General features: G+C 42.3%; 2 protein-coding genes across 3 annotated transcripts in view; both read right to left on the reverse strand.

The window, feature by feature from the left end:
- Positions 1 to 17,410, reverse strand: part of inppl1a (inositol polyphosphate phosphatase-like 1a) — a 29,186-nt gene extending 11,776 nt beyond the window's left edge. For both annotated transcript variants that reach the window (XM_079733211.1, XM_079733210.1), the window contains exons 1-8: positions 16,953 to 17,410; positions 10,574 to 10,637; positions 9,314 to 9,461; positions 8,901 to 8,982; positions 6,634 to 6,780; positions 6,246 to 6,336; positions 5,716 to 5,805; positions 1,420 to 1,518 (exon numbers count right to left, since the gene is read on the reverse strand). In XM_079733211.1, the coding sequence (XP_079589337.1) occupies positions 1,420 to 1,518; positions 5,716 to 5,805; positions 6,246 to 6,336; positions 6,634 to 6,780; positions 8,901 to 8,982; positions 9,314 to 9,461; positions 10,574 to 10,637; positions 16,953 to 17,119 (888 nt within the window). In that variant the 5' untranslated portion in view covers positions 17,120 to 17,410. The remainder of the gene's footprint in view (positions 1 to 1,419; positions 1,519 to 5,715; positions 5,806 to 6,245; positions 6,337 to 6,633; positions 6,781 to 8,900; positions 8,983 to 9,313; positions 9,462 to 10,573; positions 10,638 to 16,952) is intronic.
- Positions 17,411 to 19,371: 1,961 nt separating this feature from the next.
- On the reverse strand, positions 19,372 to 23,081 carry folr (folate receptor; the record flags this gene model as incomplete). The annotated part of the gene is made up of 4 exons (XM_079731918.1): positions 19,372 to 19,646; positions 20,237 to 20,372; positions 22,542 to 22,730; positions 22,953 to 23,081. 4 exons carry the CDS (start codon positions 23,079 to 23,081, stop codon positions 19,372 to 19,374), a joined length of 729 nt encoding a protein of 242 aa, XP_079588044.1.
- Between the last annotated feature and the right edge of the window lie 1,902 nt (positions 23,082 to 24,983).

A 24,983-nucleotide genomic window follows, 5' to 3' on the forward strand; every position in this document is an offset into this window, starting at 1 on the left:
CGTTGGTGAGGAAATACACACACACACACACACACATTATGATCAGCTTCTGTTCATACCCTAACCATAAGGCTGGCCCTGGATAGCAGCCAAACTCCACAAAGCCAGGTCTGGTGATTATAAAGACTTTCAGAGAACATGCACACACAACCACTCCCACAGCCAGACCCACACACCCTTTAGATAAGAGATGAGAGAGAGGGGTATAGAGCTTTTCCATGCGTTTACAGGGCACACCATGGCCTCCCCACCAGGGGGCATCTTAGCAGAACTACAGAATCATTTATGGTTGGATAGGTTTTGAACCTCAGGAAAGTGTCCAAACATCATATCTTAATCTACAAATATATACAAAGTCCTGTTTCAAACTGGATTTCGGCTTAAACCAATTATTAAACAAATGTATTGTTTGCCACCTTTCTCTTGCTCTTCAGCCCACCACCACTTCCTGTGCAAACAGGAAGTCAGTGGCAAATCAGAGGAACATACCGTAATGACTAATTCCATTTCTCATGTCCTCCTCTTGGTGCTCATTCTGTGTCCGTCTTTCCTTGTACAAGTTCATTTGAACGCAGAAACCATACCCTCCACCATACCCTTCCTTTATGTTGCACCTGCGTCCATGTTCTTATCCCCGACATTGATTCCAGGGGTCATCACATCCACATAAGCACACAGCATTGCTTGCGAACAAACACAAACACACAAACCAACAGACACAGAGGGAGGGGGAAGCTAAAAGTGCATCTTCTTTGTGAAGAGCATTTTTTTTTAGGTAGTCCTTGTGCTCACATGACTCACTAACAGCTCCTCTGTGAGGGGGGGGGAGGCTCATCCTACACTTCAACAATAAATGGGTTCATCTCAGGCACACTGCCTCAGTGTGCCTGAGTGTTTGTCTGTGTGTGTCTGTGGAGATGCAATTAATTGAGAGGGACAACAACATACCAGCGTGGAAGTGGTTGAGAGGATATGTGTCAATCGGGGGTTTGGCCCTTGGGTATCAAACTAGAAGAGCAACTAGAGTCAACTGACTGAACTATTGAACAGTTGAGACCAAAGGCTGATTTCTATTTACTGGGTCTCAGAAGTACTTTCGTCGGGTGTTGTTTGCGTGTTGTCGCACACTGAAAAAGGTCCCAGTAAAATGTGGAGAAATTGATGACCTCATTGCCTAGTTTAAACTCTGATTGACTAGGGATGACTGTTGTATAAATGGAGCTTACCGCCAGCACGTTGGTAGTTACGTCTTTTCAAGAGAGCCACAAGTACTTGACATTCATTCAGTTTCAATATACATTTTGAGGGTTTGTTGATAATCTGTATGCACCGCAAGTATCAAAGCAGAAGAACAGCAGCCCACAACATTGAACATCAAATATGTTGTGTGAATGTGTGTGTGTGAGCATGCGTGTGTACCTCAAAGGCCTGTACAGGGATGGCTTTGCTTTGGCGTGTGGAGAGAGGAGGCAGAGAGCAAGGAGACGTCAAACTCATTTCCTGGAGTGCTTTGAGAGCCTGCGGAGACAGAAAAACATAATTGTAGATACCTTACAATATATTCGATATAAACGGGTAATTAGGTGAGTGCTGCATGCAGTGCTCAACTATTGTTCTTCATAAGTTTTATTCTTTCTTTCCTCTTTATTATTCTCTACAAACTTTGGGACCTATCTCCTTCCTCAATTTCTCACCTAGAGACTCCATTCGAATTTTAAAATATTCAGCATAGCTTGGAATCGCGCGCTTCTTTTCAGATTTTTAAAATATTTTATACTTTTTAAGATATTCTACTTTTAAAATACTATCTTTTTTTAACAGAGTGACGTGGGCTTATATAGACGGGCGGCCCGACGTCATCCCCGGTCACGTGTGACTTTGTTGATATTAAAGGTCCCATGGCATGAAAATCACTCACTTTATGAGGTTTTCTAACATAAATATGAGTTCCCCTAGCCTGCCTATGGTCCCCCAGTGGCTAAAACTTGCGTTCGGTGTAAAACGAGCACTAGGTGTTTTGCTTGCCTTTGAAAAAACGGAGGCTCAAGCGCGCTGATTTGGAATGTGGTCCCATATGTCGCCCTAAAGGATCTAAACTCATCCCCTTTCTCTGCCTTGCCCACCCAGAGAATTTGGCCCGCCAATGAGACACGGCCGTGCAATCTCCACGTGTGTGTGTGATTACACACACTGTATCGCAAGTGTTTGCTGTTTGTGTTATGGCGCATAACACGTCTCCTGTATTTCCACAACGAGACTGTAGTTGGGGTTATCTCAGCCATGATTGAGAAGGAATTGGGGGAAAGGAACTTTGGCTTTGACTCCCTGAAGTACATGAACTGCGATATGCTGCCTCCCACCGGTTGCCGCGAGGCACCACCGCCCGGCAGCGGGCAGCCGACAGCAGGCAGCGCGCGGTTCAGTCTACTTCAGATTGATGGGGAAGTGAAAGAACCAGAGACGTCGGAGAACCCGACAAATTCGTTTGTGATTCATAAGATCGTCTGGAGGCGTGCACAGCTTTTGGCAATGATAATATGTATTATATGATATAGATATCTATGTATTATATGATATTATTTAGATAAAGAGCTCCAGGACTGTAACGCAAGTGTTGTACACTTCCTTGTTATTTGGATAGCCATTCTGCTGTTGGTGTTATGGCGCATAACACGTCAGACTCTCGTCTCTGGTATTTCCACAACGAGACTCGTAGTGGGGTCTACCTCAGCCATGGTTGAGAATGACTTGGGGGAAAGGAACTTTGGCTTTGACTCCCTGAAATACATGAACCACAGCATGGAGGAGAAAGGGATTGTTGGCCGCGAATGTCTCCCGCTTAAGCCCCGCTTCCAGCTGCCGAGGGACCACCACCTTGGCGCTGCAGGAGGCGGTGGTGCCTGATATTATTTAGATATAGAGCTCCAGGACTCCCGTATGTTCTAGAATATTTACAGAGCACGGCTAAAGGCTGTGTGCGCCTCGCCATTGCGATACATCCACTGTAAACAGAGCGCACACCGTGGCTGCAAGCTGCTCAGGGCCACACCCCCACCCTCCTCCTTGACCCGCCTCTCTCCTCCTCATTTGCATTCAAGCTACAGACACAGAAACGGCGCATTTGGGGAAAGCTCAATGTGCGACTGGCTGGTAGTGGCTGTAATTCTGCACCACGGCTGAATTTCGTGAACGTCTTCAACTACTGTGTTTGGTGCCTACTAATATCTATATTAAAGCATCCATAAAGCAGCATGCCATGGGACCTTTAAATACTCGACCTGCGCATGCGCGATGGATAACATCCAGTGTTAATCACTGCCTCTGGCAGTCAGTAAGAATGAAATAGAACTGTGATTCCTTACTGGAAAGGAAGCTGCTTCCACTTTAAGGGTCTTTGTGGAGCCCCCGTTTGAGCCCCTGGATCAGGCGCCACTGAAATGAGTAAGCTAGTTCAGCAGAACTACTTTGCCCGCTGAGAGCCTTGAGATGTAACATACAGGAAACTGCTGGTGTTCGCCAGTCTGATGGCCTGTTTGTCTGCTACGGGGGCCCGAGGAAGGGGCAAGCGCTGTCCACACAGAGGCGGCTTCAGCGTGCACCTTTGCCCGATTTTACAGGGTCAATGTATGTGGCTGCAGCTGTTTTTCAGGAACCCTCAGGCCCTTCCTAATAGGTGGGTACAGGATTCCTCGTGAATACGTTGGTAATAGACATCCAGTGTTAAGCAGTGCCTCTGGCAGTCAGTAAGAATGAAATAGAACGAGAGTTACGTATGTAACTACGGTTCTATAAATTCTGGATGACCGCCAGAGTTCTCTGTCACTCGGAATCTTGCGAGAAGATTCTGAAGGGACATCTTGGAGAGTGACGTGGGCTTATATAGATGGGCAGCCCGACATCATCCCCGGTCACGTGTGACTTTGTTGATATTAAATACTCTACCTGCGCATGCGCGATGGATAACATCCAGTGTTAAGCACTGCCTCTGGCGGTCATCCAGAATTCATAGAACCGTAGTTACATACGTGACTTTCGTTTTAGTTTCATACCGGCTTCGTTTTCAGTTGGTCTCATTGATTTACGTTGACGCTGGAGCGTGAGGACGTTCAGCAGTGTGGCAAGATTGGGCGGTTTTTCCCGCTCTATTGGGCTACTTTTAATCACGCACGGCTCGCTATTCTCTTAAACACACACACACCAGCAGTGCAGGGCAATTAATTTGACCTTTCAGATACCTTAGTTTAATTCATTTTACATGTCTGCATTTTTAGCATTGCTTTGCGCTTTTCATTCAGCTGTCACTTTATTTGTTTCCAAACATTTACTTTTTCTTAACTGATGTGCATGTTTACATTGTTTACTCCATTTAGACATTTGAACTTTTGTTCAAATCCCTTCACTAGATTTAAGCCATTTAACGTTTCTTTATGTCTTAATCTATGTGGTTTTATTAAAAAATATTTTCAACCTCACTTTGTGCTACAGCACTCACCGCATTTTCTGCAGGAAATGCATTTTCTAGTTCATATTATATTATCTTAATCTGTAACACACGGTGCTAGAGTATGAGCAGTAGTAGGGGTGCTCCATACACAAACACTGTGCATGAAAAGGATGGAGTGAAGGAAAAGAGAGAAGGCCTCTAGACGTATGGTAGTTATGGGAAGAACAGAGATCCTCACCGGGAGCTAGAGACAGTGGCCCGTGAGCCACTGTATGGCCAGATTCCTACTTTCTGCGTCCGCACGTCCGCGAGACTCTGCCTGAGTGACGTAAAGCTCGTCATCCGCCCAAACAAACCACTGTGTTGGAATTGCGTAAAGAAAACAAAAGGCCCCATTTCCTTTTTCCTGGATGTGCTCTAGGAAGAGTGGCGGAGAGGAGTTGGACACATTTAGCGGTGTGTGTGTGTGGGGGGGGGGGGGGGGGCATTTCCTTCCCTCTGAGGGGCTAAACATCCCACACACCGAGCAAGAGGGGGCGAGGTCTGGTCTCACACTGGGGCTGAGATTCATAAGGGTTGAGAATGGTTTGTCGATCTCAAATGCTTGGTATGTTAAGGGTAATTAGGGTAATGGAAATGGACAACAATTGGTTGGTACTCTACTGTTGCACAATCTTCCAGCTTCTCAGCTTCTAAAACTTTCTGCACAAGGACATCAATACCGTTACTTACTATTGCATAATTATCATAAAATGTAAAAAATATTGCATGTAGAACTTTCCAGGGTTATTTCAATGGCTATAAGAGGGATGGAATTCCCCTCCCCCCCCCACAACAAAGACCTCCCAAGGTCATCTCCCCTCGACTTGCCATACTTGTCCACTTGGACAGTCCGGTGACAGAATTACAGCAGAGGGGACACAGGGGCGAGCAGGAAGGCCTTAAACATCTTATAGCCGCCTCTTTAAGTCGACCAGTGGACGGGATGAAAATAATAACTATGATTTGGTATTTCGTAAAGGGGAAGATTACAGGGAATAACGATCCACTATTTTAGATTATCCTCCTTGATAGATTATAGGTTTTGGTGTCACAAACAAACCCTGGACCTTGAACCAACAACCTCTACATGGATGAGTACGGGTTATCTGACTGTTGAGTGTTTGTGAGCCTGTATGACTGAGCTGGAGAGACTTAGAGATAATAAAAAAAGAGGAGAGGGAGCAAAAGGGAGAGAGGGTGCAGGCAAAGGTCAGGATCTGGCCATGTACCTTCTTCTCTATGGACGACAGCAGGTCTTTAAGGATGGCCAGTTTGGTCACAAGGTTCTCCAGCTCCTGGTCTCCACCCTGATTCACAGACTGGCGAACAGAAATAATAAACAAACATCTGATGGATGGTGTATGAGGAGAAGGAAAGAGATAACAGATAAAATAGAAGAAATCTGTTTAGGAGGAAAGTAACATGGGCATTATTGCCTAGAGGAAAACAAGAGAAACACACACAAACTCCAAGGACCTGCAGTGGCCTCGTGATTCACACACGCGTGCCTATGGCCTACCCCATAGGCATGTGTGCGTGTGTGTGTGTGTGTGTCATGCCAGCATATGGGGAAGCTGAAGTAAAGCACGATAGCACACAGACGTGACCCCACACACAGAAAACAAAGAAACCTAGTTTGTGACTCAAGTTTCAGACCAACCGGTTTCTGACTTCCTCTAAGACAAATAGTATCAGAAGACATAGAAGTTGGAAATATCTTGGGAAATAATTAAAGTAAGTAATATTCTACATGGCCTACCTGTTGGATCATCTTGGAGACCATGAAAGCACTTTGCTGATCGAAGACCTTGGAAAGGATCTCCAGGCCAGACAAAACCTTATCCACCTCCCTGTGAGTGTGAGAGGAGGAGCGGGAATGAGTTCAGTGTGTTTATATAACTGAATAATGAAAATTAATTCAGAATGATCTCAGTTAGAAGTAAGAGACACAGTTTACATTTTTATGTGTGAATATTTTGTTGAAATATATATATATATATATATATATATATTTCTATATCCTGACTGGTTAATGCTCTACCTGCTCAGGTCAAGTAATAACACCAACTCTTCTTCTATTTAAGTCTGCGTTGTATCCCTAAGTCTGTTCTGCGTGTAAACATTGGGTGTTTCCATCGTTGGCTCACCCGTTGAGGCGTTTGCAGGAGGAGACCAGGGTTTTGTTGAGGTGGGGCAGGGCACAGGCCCCCTGCTTGACTGCTTCCAGGTCAAGAGCATAGCTGCCCTTCAGGTACTCATGGGAAATGGTGCTAAGACCGTTAGCCGCCGGAGGGCTAACACATACAGAGACAGAGGCAGACAAAGTGTGAATGGAACGCAACTCAAGGTCCTCAGACATTGACAATCTGATACAATACAAACAACAATCAGAGAAACAACTCAGTCGTGAGTTGTTTCTGTTGTAAGGAAATTCCACACTGACAAGAGACTTTGAAGATGGAGACATTTACACTTAAGAGATATATGGGTGTATGTTGTACCAAAAAGTGGAGCAACTCCAGGACTTTTTAAAGGATTTGGTTACTGTATTTACCTTCAGAGCAGAAATAAATAATTGCAGGAAGCCATAGAAATTGACATGCGAAGGCAGGAGTTTTGCGTGTTTTATTTTTAGCATGTATAAAGTGCATCTGTGGAGTCAGGAACACACAGGGCCCTATTTTAACGGTCTGAAACGCAAGTGAGAAGCGAGTAGCTTTGTGGGCGGTTCTATGGCGATGTCGCTAATTTACCGGCGCAAAAAATTACTCTTGCGCCCGGAGCAAATCTAAAAAGGGTTGGTCTGAAGTAGCCTTATTACCCGTAGGTGTGGTTTGGGCATAACGTGCAATAAACCAATGAGAGTGCCAGCTCCCATCCCCTTTAAGAGCCATGAGCGCATTTGAATCTGACGAGTTCATATTTTGACAGCACGTCTGCAGTCTCCGATGAGACAGACGCACATGAATTTCAAACTTCAAATGGCTCAGTTTATGGCCAAATAATATGGCCTAATTCACACATGGAATAAGGTTTTCTTCCACAACTTCAGAAATACTGAGTCCTCAAATAAATTTCGGCAAAGAAAAGTTATATAATATAACATATGATATGCGGTAACTATGGTTCTATTTAATGATACACGCAATGCATTATAAACATTGTTTCTTATCAGTATTGTATGCATTATCGTTATCGACTTGTGTTCCTAATATGCATGTGTCCCCCCGTTAATATACATTGCCATGGACTGTATTCTGCGTTACGTGTTTAGTTTGCGTGTGTTTAAACAGATGGACGCACACACACGCGCCCGCATTCATTAATTATTTTACACATACACACACGCGCGCCCGCATTCATTCATTCTTTTTAATACTCACTCGCGGTAAAACAATGTTTTCTCATGATCAAATACACATCAACCCTAAAAGTTATGGGCATGTACACGATGTCTGTGTCAAGAAAATATGTGTTTGCTGTACGGTGTTGGCAGATGCATTGATTTAAAAGTGCAACTTATTACCGCTGTATCAGCTGTTCTTTCCCAAATAATTTACCAAGAATGTGTGGCTAGGAAGATGAGAGAAGCAAAGTGTATGCACGAGGTACACAAGCAACATTATGCATGCGCCCTTAAAATAGCATCTGAACAACGCGCCACTGACTTTAAACCAGGTATTTCCTGGTTTGTGGCGCAAGTGGTTTCTGAAACTGCAAAAAAGCTTTGTCAGCTACGGTTAGTTTCACAAGCATATTATCGCCATTTCGTCAATTTCAATAAAAGAGTAACATCATCAGCCTACAGCAGGGCTATCTGATAAGGGAACAGCTTCTGGCCGGTGTGGTGATGCTATTCAATCTTTGTAAACTTAAGGCTTCCCAAAGGGAGAGGTTTGGTGGGCCAAACACATGCCATAAAGAAGGCAGATCTACCAAGCCAACACAAAAATACACATGCACACAAATCCCCTTCCAACAGGCCCTTTATTATCTGTGCAATGTGGTTTTCAACAGGATGTGGTGTCTGCCTTTCAGAGAGGGGGGTCTCTGGCAGAACGGAAGACTTGTGAATGCATGGAGACAGCCGAGAGCGAGAGAATGTGCGAGGGATCGAGAGAGAGGTAGAGAGACAGAGAGACATTGATGAAAATGAATGACAATGTGTGTGGGTGAAACGAGGTCATGTAAAAGGTGTAATCATCGTTCATCATTCATTCACCATGGCCCCACCATCGCATGGCCTGTGTTGCTACACAGGCTGACTTCTGTGCTTAGCATATTACCAATGTTTTCTTTACCACAAAATCTTTCACTAGCAGATACACAACGGCACCTATGCAAGAACTCATCTCAGGTAGGTATCTCTGTACAAAACATGTCATTTGTGCATTTTTGAATGGGGTGGGGATACCTCTCAGTGGGTGTTTCTGGTCCAGTGGGGGTGGAAGTGGAAGCAGAGCGGGGTGGGAGGGGGGGCTTCTCATCCTCCCCATCTGTCAAAGGGACACTCGGAAATTAAACATCTCGGGATCAATTGCAGAGCGCAGGAAGTAAATGTGTGTGTGTGTGTGTGTGTGTGTGTGTGTGTGTGTGTGTGTGTGTGTGTGTGTGTGTGTGTGTGTGTGTGTGTGTGTGTGTGAATGTGAGGGAGAAAGACAGAGTGAGGGAGAAAGATCAAGATGGAGAGAGAGAAGGAGACACTGAGACATGAGAAATTGGAGAGAGATAAAGAGAGCAAGAGAGAGAACAGAGACAGACACACACAAAGAGAGATGAGAAAGAGAGATAGAGATACTTGCACAGAGAGAGAGTAGTAGTATGCACCTGAATAGTCCCGGTCATCGCTGAGTGCACTCTCTTCTCTGTCCACTGGGTAGAGCAGTGTGGAGACCAGACCTTGGCTGGGCTGGAGGTACAGCAGCACCAACTCTGGCAGAGTCTTGAACCGCTTCGGCTGAACACCCTGAGATGTCTGAGAGAGAGAGAGAGAGAGAGAGAGAGAGAGAGAGAGAGAGAGAGAGAGAGAGAGAGAGAGAGAGAGAGAGAGAGAGAATAAAAAAGGAAGAGAGAGAGAGTAAAAAAAGAGATGAAAAGACAATGATGAAATAAAGAGATTAAAAAATAAATGGAATGAGAGATCAAAATAGTCAAACAAAAAAACCTTATTTGTTTTTTACTTTAGCGATAACATAGAAATATCCCAACCTGATTGAAGTAAATCGTGATCCTGATTATGAAAACAAAACAATAAAAGTTGCCATGACATTCCTCAGGCCTTGAACACTACAGTGGGCTTTTAGGGCTGTACGTGGCGTGCAAGCCAATCCAGCCCAAGTGGAGCCAGAGGCGCTTTAAAGGCTTGTGACTGAGGGAGGACTGTGGCTTCACCCAGACATCATCACAAGCTGCTCTGACATACGCCTGCACCGGGGCGGCAGGGTGAGGTGGTGGTGCTTGTGGCGGTTCATAGATAGATTAAGGCCAGTGTGTGTGTGTGTGTGTGTGTGTGTGTAAAAAGAAGTGGGGGGGACTTCACAGCTGTTGGGCACAAAGCACAATGAGACAGCTGTGTGTGTGTGTGTGTGTGTGTGTATATGTGTGTGTGTGTGTGTGTGTGTGTGTGTGTGTGTGTGTGTGTGTGTGTGTGTGTGTGTGTGTGTGTGTGTGTGTGTGTGTGTGTGAACTACAAACATCAGCACATGCCTGCTGCTACTAAAGCGTGCTGGTTTTTTTGTGCACACTGTAATGCACTTACATGTACCCCACATATATACAGACAGACAGCCACACCCACCACTAGTGTGACCTGATGAGTAGGTCACAGAGATGCAGAGCAGTCTCACGAGGCAGTGTGTGAATGGGTCCCACAGACCCAAAACCATCAGCAAAACAGCGTGACCATGCGCATGACTAATCAGGAAGACGTATCAGTGGAGATTAATCTGTCACTGCTAAAGAAGTGATATTGCAGCATCTACCAAATGCCTTGTTTAAAGTGATTGTCCTTACATTCAAAAGCTTGACCACAGATCTAGCAATTGGCTGTGTGTGTGTGTGTGTACGTGTTACATCTGTGTGTTATACCTGGACAGCTAGAAAGCCCTCTTCATCTGGGAGGATCCGGTATGTGTGGACATGCTTCTGAAACCTGGAGAGCAACCCAAAGGAGACACAAAAACATGAGTTTATTGTTCAATCGGGCCTTCATGGAAATTCCTTTATCGAATGATGTGTGTGGGTGGTGTTAGTGTTAGTAGTGAGGGAAAGTTTGTGTGTGTGTGTGTGTGTGTGTGTGTGTGTGTGTGTGTGTGTGTGTGTGTGTGTGTGTGTGTGTGTGTGTGTGTGTGCGTGCGTGCGTGCGTGCGTGTGTGTGTGTGCATGCGTGGGGGTGGGGGGGAGGTATCAACCTGTTACTGTCTATCATGACAGCAGGCACGTGTTTGCCTAGTATTGTAATGGTACATTAGAAGAAAAGAGACAAATAAAATGACAGGAGAACATAAAAGTGCCTGATTTGTGTGTATATATATATATATGTGGGTCAAATCTGAAAATATCTAGAACTAAAACCCTCTCATAATCACAAGGTGCCAAGTACCTCTGGACATACTGATCTAGTACTACAAGATCTGTGGTTCTATGAGCCTGAAGAAATTAATATCTTGGATGATGGGACAGAGAGCACAACAAGTTCCGTATGGTTGCGACGCGAGTGCGCACATTACGACCAACCGTGACAGCGGATGGCTGCACTGCACATGCAAAACCCCACTGCATCCTGTATTTGCATGTGCGTGTTTGTGCGTAATATGTGGTTGTAGTTGTGGGTGTGGGTGTTGGTGTGTTTGTGTGATTTAGTTTAGGATGTAGTTGTTAGGAAGCTGAATAACTTCGGTATATCGTTGAGTCCCTTGGCCGCATTTAAGTTGTTGCATAATAAGGTAGGGATCGACCGATTATCGGCGCCGATATTCGGCATTTTGACGCATATCGGCATCTGCCTTTTTTTTTGATCCGACGGCCGATAAGAGATCAATTTAAAACTGGGTTATTTTGGCTCTGATGCAGCCGCGCCTCTCTGTCTGCTGTCACTACGCTGTCTCCAGCATTGTCCCACCCACAGCACCATCTGATTGGTTACACGCTCTGGTTACACGCAGAGCCACGACGGGTAACAGCCAATCAGAGTGTGTGTGTGTGTGTGTGTGTGTGTGTGTGTGTGTGTGTGTGTGTGTGTGTGTGTGTGTGTGTGTGTGTGTGTGTGTGTGTGTGTGTGTGTGTGTGTGTGTGTGTATGTGTGTGTGTGTGTGTAAGCCACATGAGAAGCTGCAGAAACTGACAGCAAAGCACCATCTGTCTGAGAAAAAATAAAGGCTGTTTAACTAGGGAACTATTTATTTATTTAAATTTTCAGTTAACTTCATTAGAACACCCTGCACTTTTTGTTTTTGTTTGAACTGAAAAGAAAGATAAGTAAAAGATTAATATTTCAGTTCAGTTCAGGAAAATTTTAGTGAGCCATTTATTTGTTTAAATTGTGTTATGTTGCAAATCTGATAAGCTGTTGTGTTTATTAAACAACTTCATAAATGAAGTTAAGAGTTGGAGTTTGTATTATTCAAAATTCCGACGCCAATCTTTTCCCTTTTTCTGTAAATTATTATCGGCTCCAAATATCGGTTATCGGCCCCCTTGACTACTAATAATCGGTATCGGGATCGGCCCTGAAAAAAACATATCGGTCTATCTCTATTATAAAGCATAGAATAATAAACAATGAACATAAAACGCTCTCGAAGTAGCTCTGCTATTAGCTGGGGAGAGATTGGGGACTAGATATGGTTACTGTAAAAACACCACACAGCTGGAGGTGTGTGTTTGGGGGTTGGGGGGTTGTGCTAGAGAAATATAATGAACATTGGTGGAAGGATAATGAGGAGAGGCTGATCTCAACATTCCATCAATTAACAATATGAAACCTAATACACGTTAAAGTTCAGTTCCAGTCCCTCTCAATATACAAATAATGTCCCTGATGACAAGACACCATTAGACATTGCATTTCTGGTCACGATGGCCACCCAAATGCTTTGCAAATCATTCACCCGCCCATGGCAAAGTCCCAACATGACAGGTGCAGAATCTTCATGCTCCGTGAGCACTCAAAGCGTCGCGATGAAACAGGCGTATCGAATCAGCCACCTCAGAATCCTTGGTCTAATAAAATCACACTTATAACCTCCTCAGTAGCGTCGACATTGTCCACATATCAGATTGCCTATTATGATCCGATACTTTGGATCTCATCCATCTGAGAACAGCAGATGGACGAATAGTCGAATAGTCAAATAGTGACTACCACGGCCTCAGCTCTGGAAACGAAAAAGCAGGGCCAGAAACGGACCCCGCCATGGTCAGTATCGTGTGCGGGTGTGTGTTCGTGTGTGTGTGTGTGTGTGTGTGTGTGTGTGTGTGTGTGTGTGTGTGTGTGTGTGTGTGTGTGTGTGTGTGTGTGTGTGTGTGTGTGTGTGTGTGTGTGTGTGTGTGTGTGTGTGTGTGTGTGTGCGTTTCCTGCTTGGAGGAGGAAACCAGAACTGATGAGATTTCATTCTTTGTGTCTTAGGGGGTAAATAGTATTGTCTATTTTGTGTCTTAGGGGGTAAATAGTAAGAAGCAGCTAACTTGTAACAGAAATAGCCAAGGAGATACAGTCGAGAGAAAAATAAGAGACTAAAGAGTCACTTTGGAAAAGGCCCAAGGCTCGTAGGTTGTGCGTGTGTAAGTGTAAGTGTAAGTGTGTGTGTGTGTGTGTGTGTGTGTGTGTGTGTGTGTGTGTGTGTGTGTGTGTGTTGTAAACAATGGTGTTGAATGTGTGTTGGAGGTAAGGACTGCTTGGCTGACTTCCTGTATCCCAAGTTTGTTTGCAGGACCATCTCCTCTCCTCCCAACAACACAGGCAACAGCTGTGGGCAAAACACCCGCACTCCTCCCACTCTAGGGAGGCTCATACAGCGTACAGCAAACCTCATGCCAACCTATAACAGGACTTCATAACAAGACCTCCAATCCTCTGTCTGTCTGTGCCAGTACCCCAACCCATGTCCATGCTAAGAAGAGATAGTGTTGAGAGAAATATTCCACTACATTTCCTACTCGTCAAATTAATCAGCCATGAGTGTGCTCCAGAAAAGAGGCATTAAAGGCACCCTTTTGACATCAGCATTTCTAAAATGGTTTGCCCTATGAGTGGGATGTATCAAAGTGCTCAATGAAAGTGTATGAAAAGTGTATGAAAGTTCTGAAGTTTGGAATGTGGCCAGATATGCCAGTATTTTGATCATTCAATTCCCACCCTCAGGAAACTACCATACTGCATAGCCTCACCTGAGTGTCCAAAAAACTACTGGGACACGCTGATAGTAGGTGACATGTTGAAACGTGTTTTCTCTCTCTCTCTCTCTCTCTCTCTCTCTCTCTCTCTCTCTCTCTCTCTCTCTCTCTCTCTCTCTCTCTCTCTCTCTATCTCTCTCTCTCTCTCTCATCATTGGTTGACCTGCATTCAGAATCTCCTTTTGGGATACATTATTCATGGGAGAGAAAACAAAAATAACCACCTTAGCAAATAAACACTTTTGGTTACATCACTTCTGCAACTGCACACAGTGCTTACTGTTTAGGTACCTGCCGACCATTCATATAAACAATGCACCTCTTCTCTTTTAAGCAGACCAAGAAACTATCTGAGTTGGTGATACACCCCTGCTGGAAAACCTCTTTCTTGCTGTGAGATCTGATAACCAAGAGCAAGTAGCAAAGCCATCACTATTACTGTCCTGATGGCATTATTTAAAATGTGTGGGCATCAAACCATCGTTACAAGAAGCTATCTGGTGTTTTAACTTTAGGCCAACGTTAAAAAAAAACAAGGTAACAAGAAGGTAACAAGAAGCTATCTGGTACAGGCCTACCTTTAAAAACCATACGTTACAAGAGGCTATCTGGTACAGGCCGATGTTTAAAAACCTAACGTAACAAGAAGCTATCTGGTAAAGGCCTCCCTTTAAAATCCTAACGTAACAAGAACCTATCTGGTACAGGCCTACCTTTAAAAACCTAATTCAACAAGAAGCTATCTGGTTCAGGCCTACCTTTAAAAGGTATCGCCGTTGACGGGTCTGGAATCCTCAAAAACCACCATTCAATTAACCTCAACTTCCTGAAGGCACATGTTTCCGCTCAGGAACGTTGCCAAAGCCCTATGGAGCAGAAGCCAAAATGCTATATGCCTATATATATATGATCAAATATCCTTCATAGGGAATAAAAAAGGACAAGAGGTGGTAACCAACTACATCATGGAACAAGTTGGGGATAACACAAAGTGAAAGCATGCCACCAAGACCACGGCTGCTGCATGGAAGCAAGGATGGCATGCTGTCGTTGATCAGCGTTGGTCAAGCCTGAGCACAATTGATACGGTCCCCTGGCTGGCTAGCTAAATCTCAGTTTTCCCTTCAGCAAGAGATCTACGGTACACTCTAGGATTTATCCAAAATCCACAATACACTCAATAGGGTACTATCCACACACACTCCACAGACCCCCCACAGCATCCACTATACGCTCTAAGAAACATCCTAGCGGTGCCGGCTGGTCATGCCAGGTTATTACTTGAACCCAAGTGTCTACGGACTACATGTAGACATAATGGAAACATTAAGACAATGAACCTCAAACCTTCCTCACCATCCGTACATTTTCTGACCTTTTTATCAAATGTGCTTTAAAGAATCTATTCAGTAGTGCTAGTATAAGTGTGCTTGGCAGTATAAGGAAATGGGTAATACTTTACAATTTGGGCAAGTAGCGCTAAAGACATTATGAACCGACTCAGCAAGATGAGTATACATTTTGCATAAAGCTATATTAAATTAAATAGAAGCACGTCAGTATGCAAATATACACACTCACATCCACACCAACTATAGGTTTGTAGCCTATTAATAATATGAAGCCTATAAATCTGTGGAAAGTTGTAGTTTGTTGTCTCAAGTTCATCTGAATATAAAGAATTAATTTTAAATTATTATTTTGTAATACAGGGTTAGGGTTAGGGATAGGGATACAATAGTCAATGTTAGGTCTTGAAGCAATTTTTGAATTACTGCCTCTAAAAGTTCATTTTCTGTATTTGCACGAATGCAAATGTTAACAAGCACTTTACATTTCATTATTATAGTACTTTGAATGAAATGCATAAAAATATTGATGTTTGGTTCATATTGACATTTGAATTGAGCTACCTATTATGGCTTAGAATGTTAACATCATTGTCTAGTCAACTTGTCAGCTCATAAGCAGGAACAGTGTATAAACAATGAATTTTGGTTTTGGTTTTGGTTCATCTTATTCTCTAATGAAGGGCAATTCATAATTTAAGAGTGACCTACAGTGAATGGACACAACAAGTACTTAATGACCGAGTAGGTGTAATTCATTACAGTGCAGGTAAAACCAAGCATGCTGGGGACGTCGCCAAACCCAGAACCTTTTATCTGGGAGTTGACCACCATGCAACCATAGGTGGAGGCATCAATCATAGTCTTTGAATTTGAAAATAATTCCCTACTAGATCAATTGATACATACCGTAAACCTATTATCTAATCTTACAGGGAAAGGTAACACTGTAATCCTCGTTGTAGTTTTACCCCTAAAACGATGGACTGATGACATTAACAACAAGATAAAATATGATGAAAACAAGATGATAAGGTACCACAATCTATCGAGGGGATATGATTCGTTGATTCGATATCCAATAATCCCATGTCATGAAATTTTTAGCAAGGAACCGAGAGAGCGAGAGAGAGAGAACACGTTTCAACACACAGACACACACACACACATACAGTCTTCGTAATGGGTCACAGAAATTACAGTTTATAAAAAAAAATATATATATTCGGTATAAATATTAACACTGGTTAGGATATGGCCAATAATGACAGAAATAGGTCCATAAAATGTCCTATCTGTTGCAATACGCTAATTTACCATGAACTCTATGAAATGATCGTCAGTTTACGATTATGCCATTCTGAATTTGCCCTACAGACAACCACATTTAAGGAAAATACAGGCACAACCCTGTGGTGTGTGTGCCACGCTGAAGCCAGTGGGTAGACTGGGGCAGTCTGCTGTTCGCTGAGAGTAAACAAACCCAGTAGCCTAGACAAGATTCCAAACCATGAACATGTATTATTACGTTTTAGTACTTCGTTGTAAACATTGATATCCCAGACGTGACGTACGAAGAAGTAGCGGACGTTGTTGTTCGCAGGTATTATTATGTTTACGATCAACTAGAACCCACTAGCTGCTTAAACTTTTGTTAGCAATGTCAACCAAGGCCTCGCACAAAAGTGGAACCTTCAACTTTGCTTTACCTTGAAGATACTTACAGAACACATAAGGCATAAGCCCCGCTGACACTTTCGCTATCCCGCACCAGGAAACTTCCATCTCTGCCCGCCCGGGCCAGCAGCTCCTCGGCTGCCGCGCGACTCAAGTCCCGGTGATACCACATCGGCGGCGCGAGCCCCAACGGCGACACCCCACCACCGGCCATGGCCACAGCCCTTCAACCCGGCTCGACTCTGTCGCTTCCAGAGTTACCCAAACCTCCAGAGTGCCAGAATCCCTCGAAACCAGGGAGAAAAGTTTTCCCTATGAAGATGAACGGAAACCGCGACGGTGCTTAAACTTATAGTTCGATACTGTCGCGCTCTTCCTGGGGTTCAATTCCTGAAAGGCTCGCAGCCTCTCGCGCTTCCTAGTCGCAAGGAAAGTAGCGTATGTATAATCCACGCTGGAAAGGGATAGCCGGAGAGTGGGGAGAGTGGGAGAGAGGGAGGGCGGTTTGGTCTATCAAAGGAGGGACGAGAACATGCTTCGACTGCTTCCTCCCCGGTCTGTTGGCTGACAGAAGGAAGAGTTGCCAACAAATACCATACTTCCCTGACACAGACAAGCAATCTCTGCCCCGTAGTCACTCTATAAAATGCAATGGGTGCAAAAATACAGTTTAAAGGTTGTATTGGCGCAACCTATGCTGAACTTTCAGTTTAGTAGGGATCTTAAATTGTTTTAGTACTAATCGACAACCAAAATTACAGTAAAGTTCTACATACAGTATTAGGCTTGACTAGGCCTACAATAATAAATAGTAGGCTTACTATGATAATTATGTTTGTGTAAACTATTTCGTGACACAGATTTTGACTTAATATTGTATCAGAATGTATATGGTTGACACACTGCACATTTTCTACCTTTAATGTTTATACCACTTGAAAGAAGTGAAATAGGTTTTACATTCTACTTCAGAGTAAATTAAATATCTATTGTATTTCCATCCTTTTATATTTCTAAATTCTAACCATATAATTTCATGCGCGCGCGTGTGTATGTATGACCTCATAGAAGCTGGTTATTTATAGCCAGAGGGACTGTAGTCATCCTCTTGCTATTTCTGGCTATGGAATCAAGCTGTGTGTATCATGGATATTGCAGCATAATTAAGTGAATGAAACACCACATGTTAACTTGACATGTTTCGACATATTGTCCATGTGCTATATGTTGCCCTCAATTTTTTTAGTGCAACTTTTAAATAAGTTAATTGTTTTTTCTTTCAAATCATATTTGTGACAAGGTCCCAAATGAACCCAATCAAAACAAAATCAGGGCCTTTTCAGCGCAATTTCCGATGCAACTTACAAAGAATAAACATTGACACACGTCATTACCATCTCTTCCTCCGCCGTCTGTTTCTTATTCCTCTCACTGTCTCTCTCTCTCTTGCACTTTATGGCTGTTGCATCCCATGCCACACACACAAGCACACATGACACACACATACACACACGCACGCACACACGCACACACACACACAGACTGACACACACACACACATACAGAACCCCATAATTACGGAGCAGTGGAGCCATCTAAGCGGCGGTTGTCCCAGAGTGGCCCGCCGTGGGATGCTGTGATCTGTGATCAACTCAAGCCCAATATAGAAATAAACTGCCATTTCATCCTTGACCCGACAGCAGCACTTATATATTTTAATTCCTTCGACAGCTACATATTTCAAAAAGTGGTTCCTAGGTTGATCCCTGGTCAGAACTTGCTGGACAGCTTCCCCATCCCAGAAGCCCATGTGTTGCCCTTTCCTCACTGACGTAATGGAAAACATTATTTTTTTTGCTTTTTTCGTTTATTGATATCTTCAGTGAGACACCTGACGAGGTATGAATCTTCTTAAAAATTGAGCTGCACCAGAACAACAGCAAAATGATTCCACCAGAAACACACCCTTCTTATTGTTAATACATACACATAATTGTTCAAAATTAAAATTAACAAACTATAAATTAAAATATCTGTTAAATAATCAGAGGGTATTCATTTTTATGTATTCATTATTATGGTTGTTTGAGCAAGGATGGAAGAGCAATTACTTTGTAAGCATATTTGAGTAGTTTGAGTATAGGACAAAGTAGCAGCAGGCAATAACAAGTTACATATTGAGCTTGTCTCTAATCACTATAGACCTTTTAGATTTGATAGCTAAATATAAAATATGGAAATTCATGGTACCCATTTCACATGAGTCATTGAATTGCTTCAATTGGATCCCACGTTAGGATCACACCTACATGTCACTGGAAGCACGATACAGAAAATAACATTTCTGTAATTTACAGTCCCGCACATCAGCGGACACAAATATTTGTTGTACCATTGGAGAGACAAACAAAGAGACATAGACCATGTTGAGGCAGGTAGCATGACAACTCTCTTTGTCGATTGTATTCAAAACCACCCATTCAGTGAAGTGACAGACAGCAGAAGAAGTGTCACAAGGAACAAGTTGTGCTGTGTGCCGCAGCCCTTGTTTAAGTAGTAATCAGCCACCTTTTTGTTTGGGTTGGTCCCAGTGAACCACAGTTGCATGCATTTGCCAGACTCCTTGGTGAGTTCAGTGTAGAGGTATGACTTGGACCAGATCTGCTCACACATGGACTTAGCTGTGGGGTAAACTTCTGTCCACTTTTTGCAGTGTGCGTTCTGTGGGCACTGGTTGATTCCTGTGGGTGGAGGTGAAGCGTTAAACCGAGAGAGGAATGGAGGGAGGAGAAACGGCCTGTGAAAGAACTGCAATGGAGGGAAAAGGTCAACCAGCATATAAGTAGTACTTTTGAGTATGATACTTGGTAAACCAACCTCCTCAATGTGGTTGGATAAAGTAAGATTATTGAGTGCCCATTAGGTGAGGCAATAAAAGTAGCATGGCCTGAAACAAATCATGATTTTCCATCTGCTATTTTGACTCCACTGCAAATACAGCAAGCAATCACCTTCTTTTAATTAGGTCAATATGCAACCATTAATTAAAAGTAATATTATAGTACATCATGCTAGAATTTCCATTACACAACACCACTAAGTAGTGATGCATAGAGGGTCTAAAATAAGTTTCAATATCACTGAGTAGAACATTGGTTTGAAGACGCAAAAAGTACACATTATCCAACATATGGCATTGCCTGTTCTCCGATATATAGTAACCCCTCTGTGTGTGTTTGTGTGTGTGTGCGTGCGTGTGTGTGTGTGTGTGTGTGTGTGACAGACAGACAGACAGACAGACAAACAGACAGACAGAATTGATTATTCTTACCAGATTTCCAGTCCCATCCACGGTGCCAGTCGGTCTTGCAGGTAAGGTCATTCTTACAGTCGTCCCACCAGGTGTGGCAGTCTTCCTTACACAAGGGCACATCAAGGATGCGCTCCTTACGCCAGGACTGCTCCACCTACAACAGCCACAAGCAAGTGATTTATTGTAATGAACCCTCGCCCATCCTAAGGGCTTCCCCATGGTCGAATCAGGTCAACATTTGATTCTGTCTGCCCATGTCAACATCAACGTGGTGAACTGTACAGTGAAGACAAGCATACTGAGCATTTTGCATTGATCAAGAAATATGAAAAACATACATTTGAATGTTTGTATGATATAAATGTAACCCCAAACAGCCTAAATAAAAAGGAATGACTGAAACTGTGAAGTCGAGAACACATGTTCAATGACATTGTGTTCATTGAACACAAATTAAAATAGCCTAGGGCGGTGGGCTATTGATGGGGGCACTAAGTGAATCCTTGCTGGCTGGGTTACAGTCATCTATTCTCTATGTACAGTGACTATAATGTATTTATATGACCTCTAGCCTGGATATTTATTCTAGATGTCTATTTAAATGTTTATTCTAAAGGCGGTGTATGTAATTTATACATACAATTAAAACATATGTCGAAAATCATAATGGCATTTTTCTGAAAAAAATGTGTTCAGTTGCATGAGCCAACTAGTTTTTCCACAATTTTCCATGAGAAGCTAACATGCTAATTTTATTGCGAGCTTATTATGCAACTACGTTCATTTTCAAGTCCCTGGTCCACTTACAAGCGGAGTTGTAATTGCTTGAATAATGTTGGCATATTTGTTTAGCTCTGTATAACTCAGTCACTTTTAACTTTTAAAAAAATCCATCCACACATACATCATGTTCATGCACATGGAGGAGGAGCATGTGTCCCAAATAGTATGTCATTCAGGTTATATGATTTATGAGAAACAAAAATCTTCAGCAAAAACATTCAGCATGTCAAATAAGGCCCATATACAAAGTATCCAAATTGGTGATGGCTGATATTTTAACATGACCCGAGTTCTAGCGTCCCCGGTGGCCAAGGTGGTCACCTTAAAGGTAGGCCTATAGAGCGGCGAAGTCACGCCTTTTCCGGTAGAGCCTATGGGACCTATGAGATCGAAAAATATGTGAATGGTTCTCAATGGAGACAAAGTAATTATCTTCTGGTCCCAGTCTTTATATGCCCCGGATTACACATATGTTGTTTGTGGATTTAAATGATATTTTTTCGTGTCAAGAGTTTGACCGTTTATTGTGCGATTGTACAGTTAAAGGCTGTAGCCAAAACACAATGAGAAAGACTACATGTCTCGTATGTGCCGCCACGCTCCCTGCGACTGGCGTGGACAAGACCGACAATCTTCCCATCGGCATATCTGAAACTCTCCACATGCCCCAACTCATAATGGTTTTCACCTCTTTTGATGCTTTTATCCTTCCCTTGGAAAAACATTATCAAACTTCTTCACGAAAATGTTTAGTTTTCTTTGCATGAAAAATTATCATTCAAATCAACAAACAACAAATGTGTAATCCGGGGCATATAAAGACTGGGACCAGAAAATAATTACTTTCTCTCCATTGAAACCCATTCATATTTATTCGATCTCATAGGTCCAATGGGCTCTACCGGAAAAGGCGTGACTTCGCCACTCTATCAAAGGAGGTGGTCATGCACTTTGAGACAAGGTTATTTCCGGTTTCCGTATGTTTCGTTCGCGGTCATGTTTGGAGTGGTTGATTTTGTTTTGCCTTCACCCTCCATAATAAATAATAATATCAGGAATATTAATAATAAATAATATCAGAAAAATTAATAAGAAAGCGTTACTTGGACGCGCACTGCACTGACTTTATGCTATTGGTTTGGTGTTGATCCCTAATAAACAGTAGTAAATTATATATATATATATATATATATATATATATATATATATATATATATATATATATATATATATATATATATATATGTATATGTATATATATATGTATATGTATATATATATATATGTGTATATATATATATATATATATATATATATGTGTATATATATATATATATATATATATATATATATATAGATGATAAAATAGCGTTGCTTGTTTTGCAGCCACATTAATAAGAAAACATGTAAGGATCATGCACAAAGGTTATATGAAAAGCCTTTTTCCTGTTTGTTGTACCGCAGGACCATTCATTTGCTGCCATCTAGTGCTACAAACAAGAAATACAGCAATGCACAAAGCCACCATTTCTAGACTTACCTTCTGTATCCATGGTCCCAGATGCGGAGAGCACTCGTAGAAGCAGGTGTCCTGGACGAAGTGTTGCTTGCATTTGTCAGACATGATGCCACAGTGGTTCCAGTTAAAGTTGTAAAGGTAGGAGTTATCATCATGAGCCTCTGCGCTGGTGTTTGCTGTGCAACATGCGTTGTCATTCCAAGGAGAACACTGAAGGGGATGAAATGGAAAGCTGGATAATGTTTAATGTGATTCAACACAACAAAATTAGGATAGCATAACAAAACATAACAGAGCGTAATGTAGCATAGCAAAACACAATGAAATCCAACACAGTTAAAACAATTAAAATAGCTATACTAATTCATATTATTTCTATTTGCATTTGGAGATTGTAAATTTTCTGGAATAACATCGAGTTTTCGATGTTACCTGCTTGTAAAGTTGTCCCTCAACTCCAGGCTGAGTTTTGTGGTGTTTGGCATCCATGCACATGTTCAGTTTGTCCAGTGAAAGAGTGCCGCCTGTTAGGGCTAGCAACAAAACCAAACGTCCCCACATGGCTTCAAGAGAGGGAGATGAAAAATATTATATCACTGTTGTGATTAAATCCAAGGTGAGAATGAAGTGCTCTTTACAAAAAGTGAATCTCGACCTAATTTCCCACATGCAGAAAAACACAAAATTAACTTCAAGACAATTCACCTTACTGTGTGTTCACACCACACAACGTTTCTTTCCGCAAATTCATTCTCACAAATGGTCGAGATATTCGTCATTGCGACTATTGACTTGTGGAAGTAACAAAGACGTCGGAGAACCTAGACGTCAGGGACGTCAGGGAGTGAATGCTGAGGCTGTCACGACAAAGCATCAAGCGAAATTCGCTGACAAATTCCGACGGAAATTTGCCTCTATTCGCGTCTTTTTATTGACCTTGTATGTATTCGTGCCGCAACTTAATTTTTTTGGGGCATAATTCCCAATCATGAACATAAATTGTGTTTTTAAGTGCAATTCCTGTTTACTGGTTTCCGTTTTTTTTCTTTTAATCATACACACTCACCCACCATAAGTAGACACAAAACACAACCACGATATTTGGTTGGAAAAACACATTGCTTGAATCATACTTTTGATAATATATAGCCTAGGCTTGCTGCATCAGGAAGTTCTTTGCGGTTTTACCTTATCTGAACAAGATTATAGGATTTTTGAAGAAGCTGGGTTAACTTGTCTTTGGTCATAATGCCGAAATATGGCAAATTCTGTGAGTAATCATCCATGTTCTCACCCATTCTAGAACAATGAAGAAGAAAGAAAATAAGGAAATAAATATTTAAAAGGAAGAAAATAAAGGATTCACTTTACCTTCAAAAAAAAGGCTGGCTTTCTATTGACCAAAAAATAATGTTTAACTGAAATACTTTTATTTCTAACCTAGAGAATTTGGTCTGATGTATCATGTGATAGAGTTGAAATGTGAATAATGGCAAAGATTGACTATATATCTGTCCAAATATAAGTCCAAAGTCTGTATGCCATGTGAGCTGGAATGAAAGGGGGGAGAGAGAAAGAGTGAAGAGAGAGAGAGAGAGAGAGAGAGAGAGAGAGAGAGAGAGAGAGAGAGAGAGAGAGAGAGAGATTGAGACACACACACACACACACACACAGAAGGAGAGACCTTGTGTGGGATGGTGTTTTTATTATGTTGTAGTTAAAGGTGTATATCTTATCTCAAGGTCCTATCCCTCTTGCGTTTAGTCTCTATAGCTTATGAGCACAGACACACACACACAGATATACAATTTCTCTCTCTCTCTCTCTCTCTCTCTCTCACACACACACACACACACACACACACACACACACTCACACACACACACACACACACACACACACACACCTGCAATAAGTATATGGTGTGTAATAAGGCAACATGACCTAACAGGAATTTATAAATAAGAGTGTACTGATAAACACAAATACATGAAGTAATATCTATGAGATTGAGGATACAATAATGTACATGACAACAATTACAAAAATACATTACATTTTTATTCATGGTTGTCTTGGATGTGTTTTTCTTTTTCGAAAATTGCACCTTCATTCAAAGGTGCTCATGGGTTGTTGTGCAACCAATAAGCAGTTAATTGTTGCTGACTCAGAGGTCAAAGAGTATTTTCTCTAAAAGTTTTTTTTTACGGCGCAATTATCTTACAAATAGGTTTTAAATTGCGCCTCGTTAGCGTGTACATATGAGCATGTACACACTGGCTTTGCTGCTGAATGTAGAAATAAGATGATATATCATGTTTTATCTTTACGGGACTGGGAGCGGAGAAAGTTTTCGTCTGTGTTTCGTCTCCTTCATTGTATCTTGTCATGCTTTATCAAGATATGTATCATGTTATATCAATTCTAAATATTTGTGCTTTGTAAAGCTATGGAGAAAAGGTG

The sequence above is a fragment of the Pollachius pollachius genome (assembly GCF_949987615.1).
Source record: "Pollachius pollachius genome assembly, chromosome: 3".
NCBI lineage: Eukaryota > Metazoa > Chordata > Actinopteri > Gadiformes > Gadidae > Pollachius > Pollachius pollachius.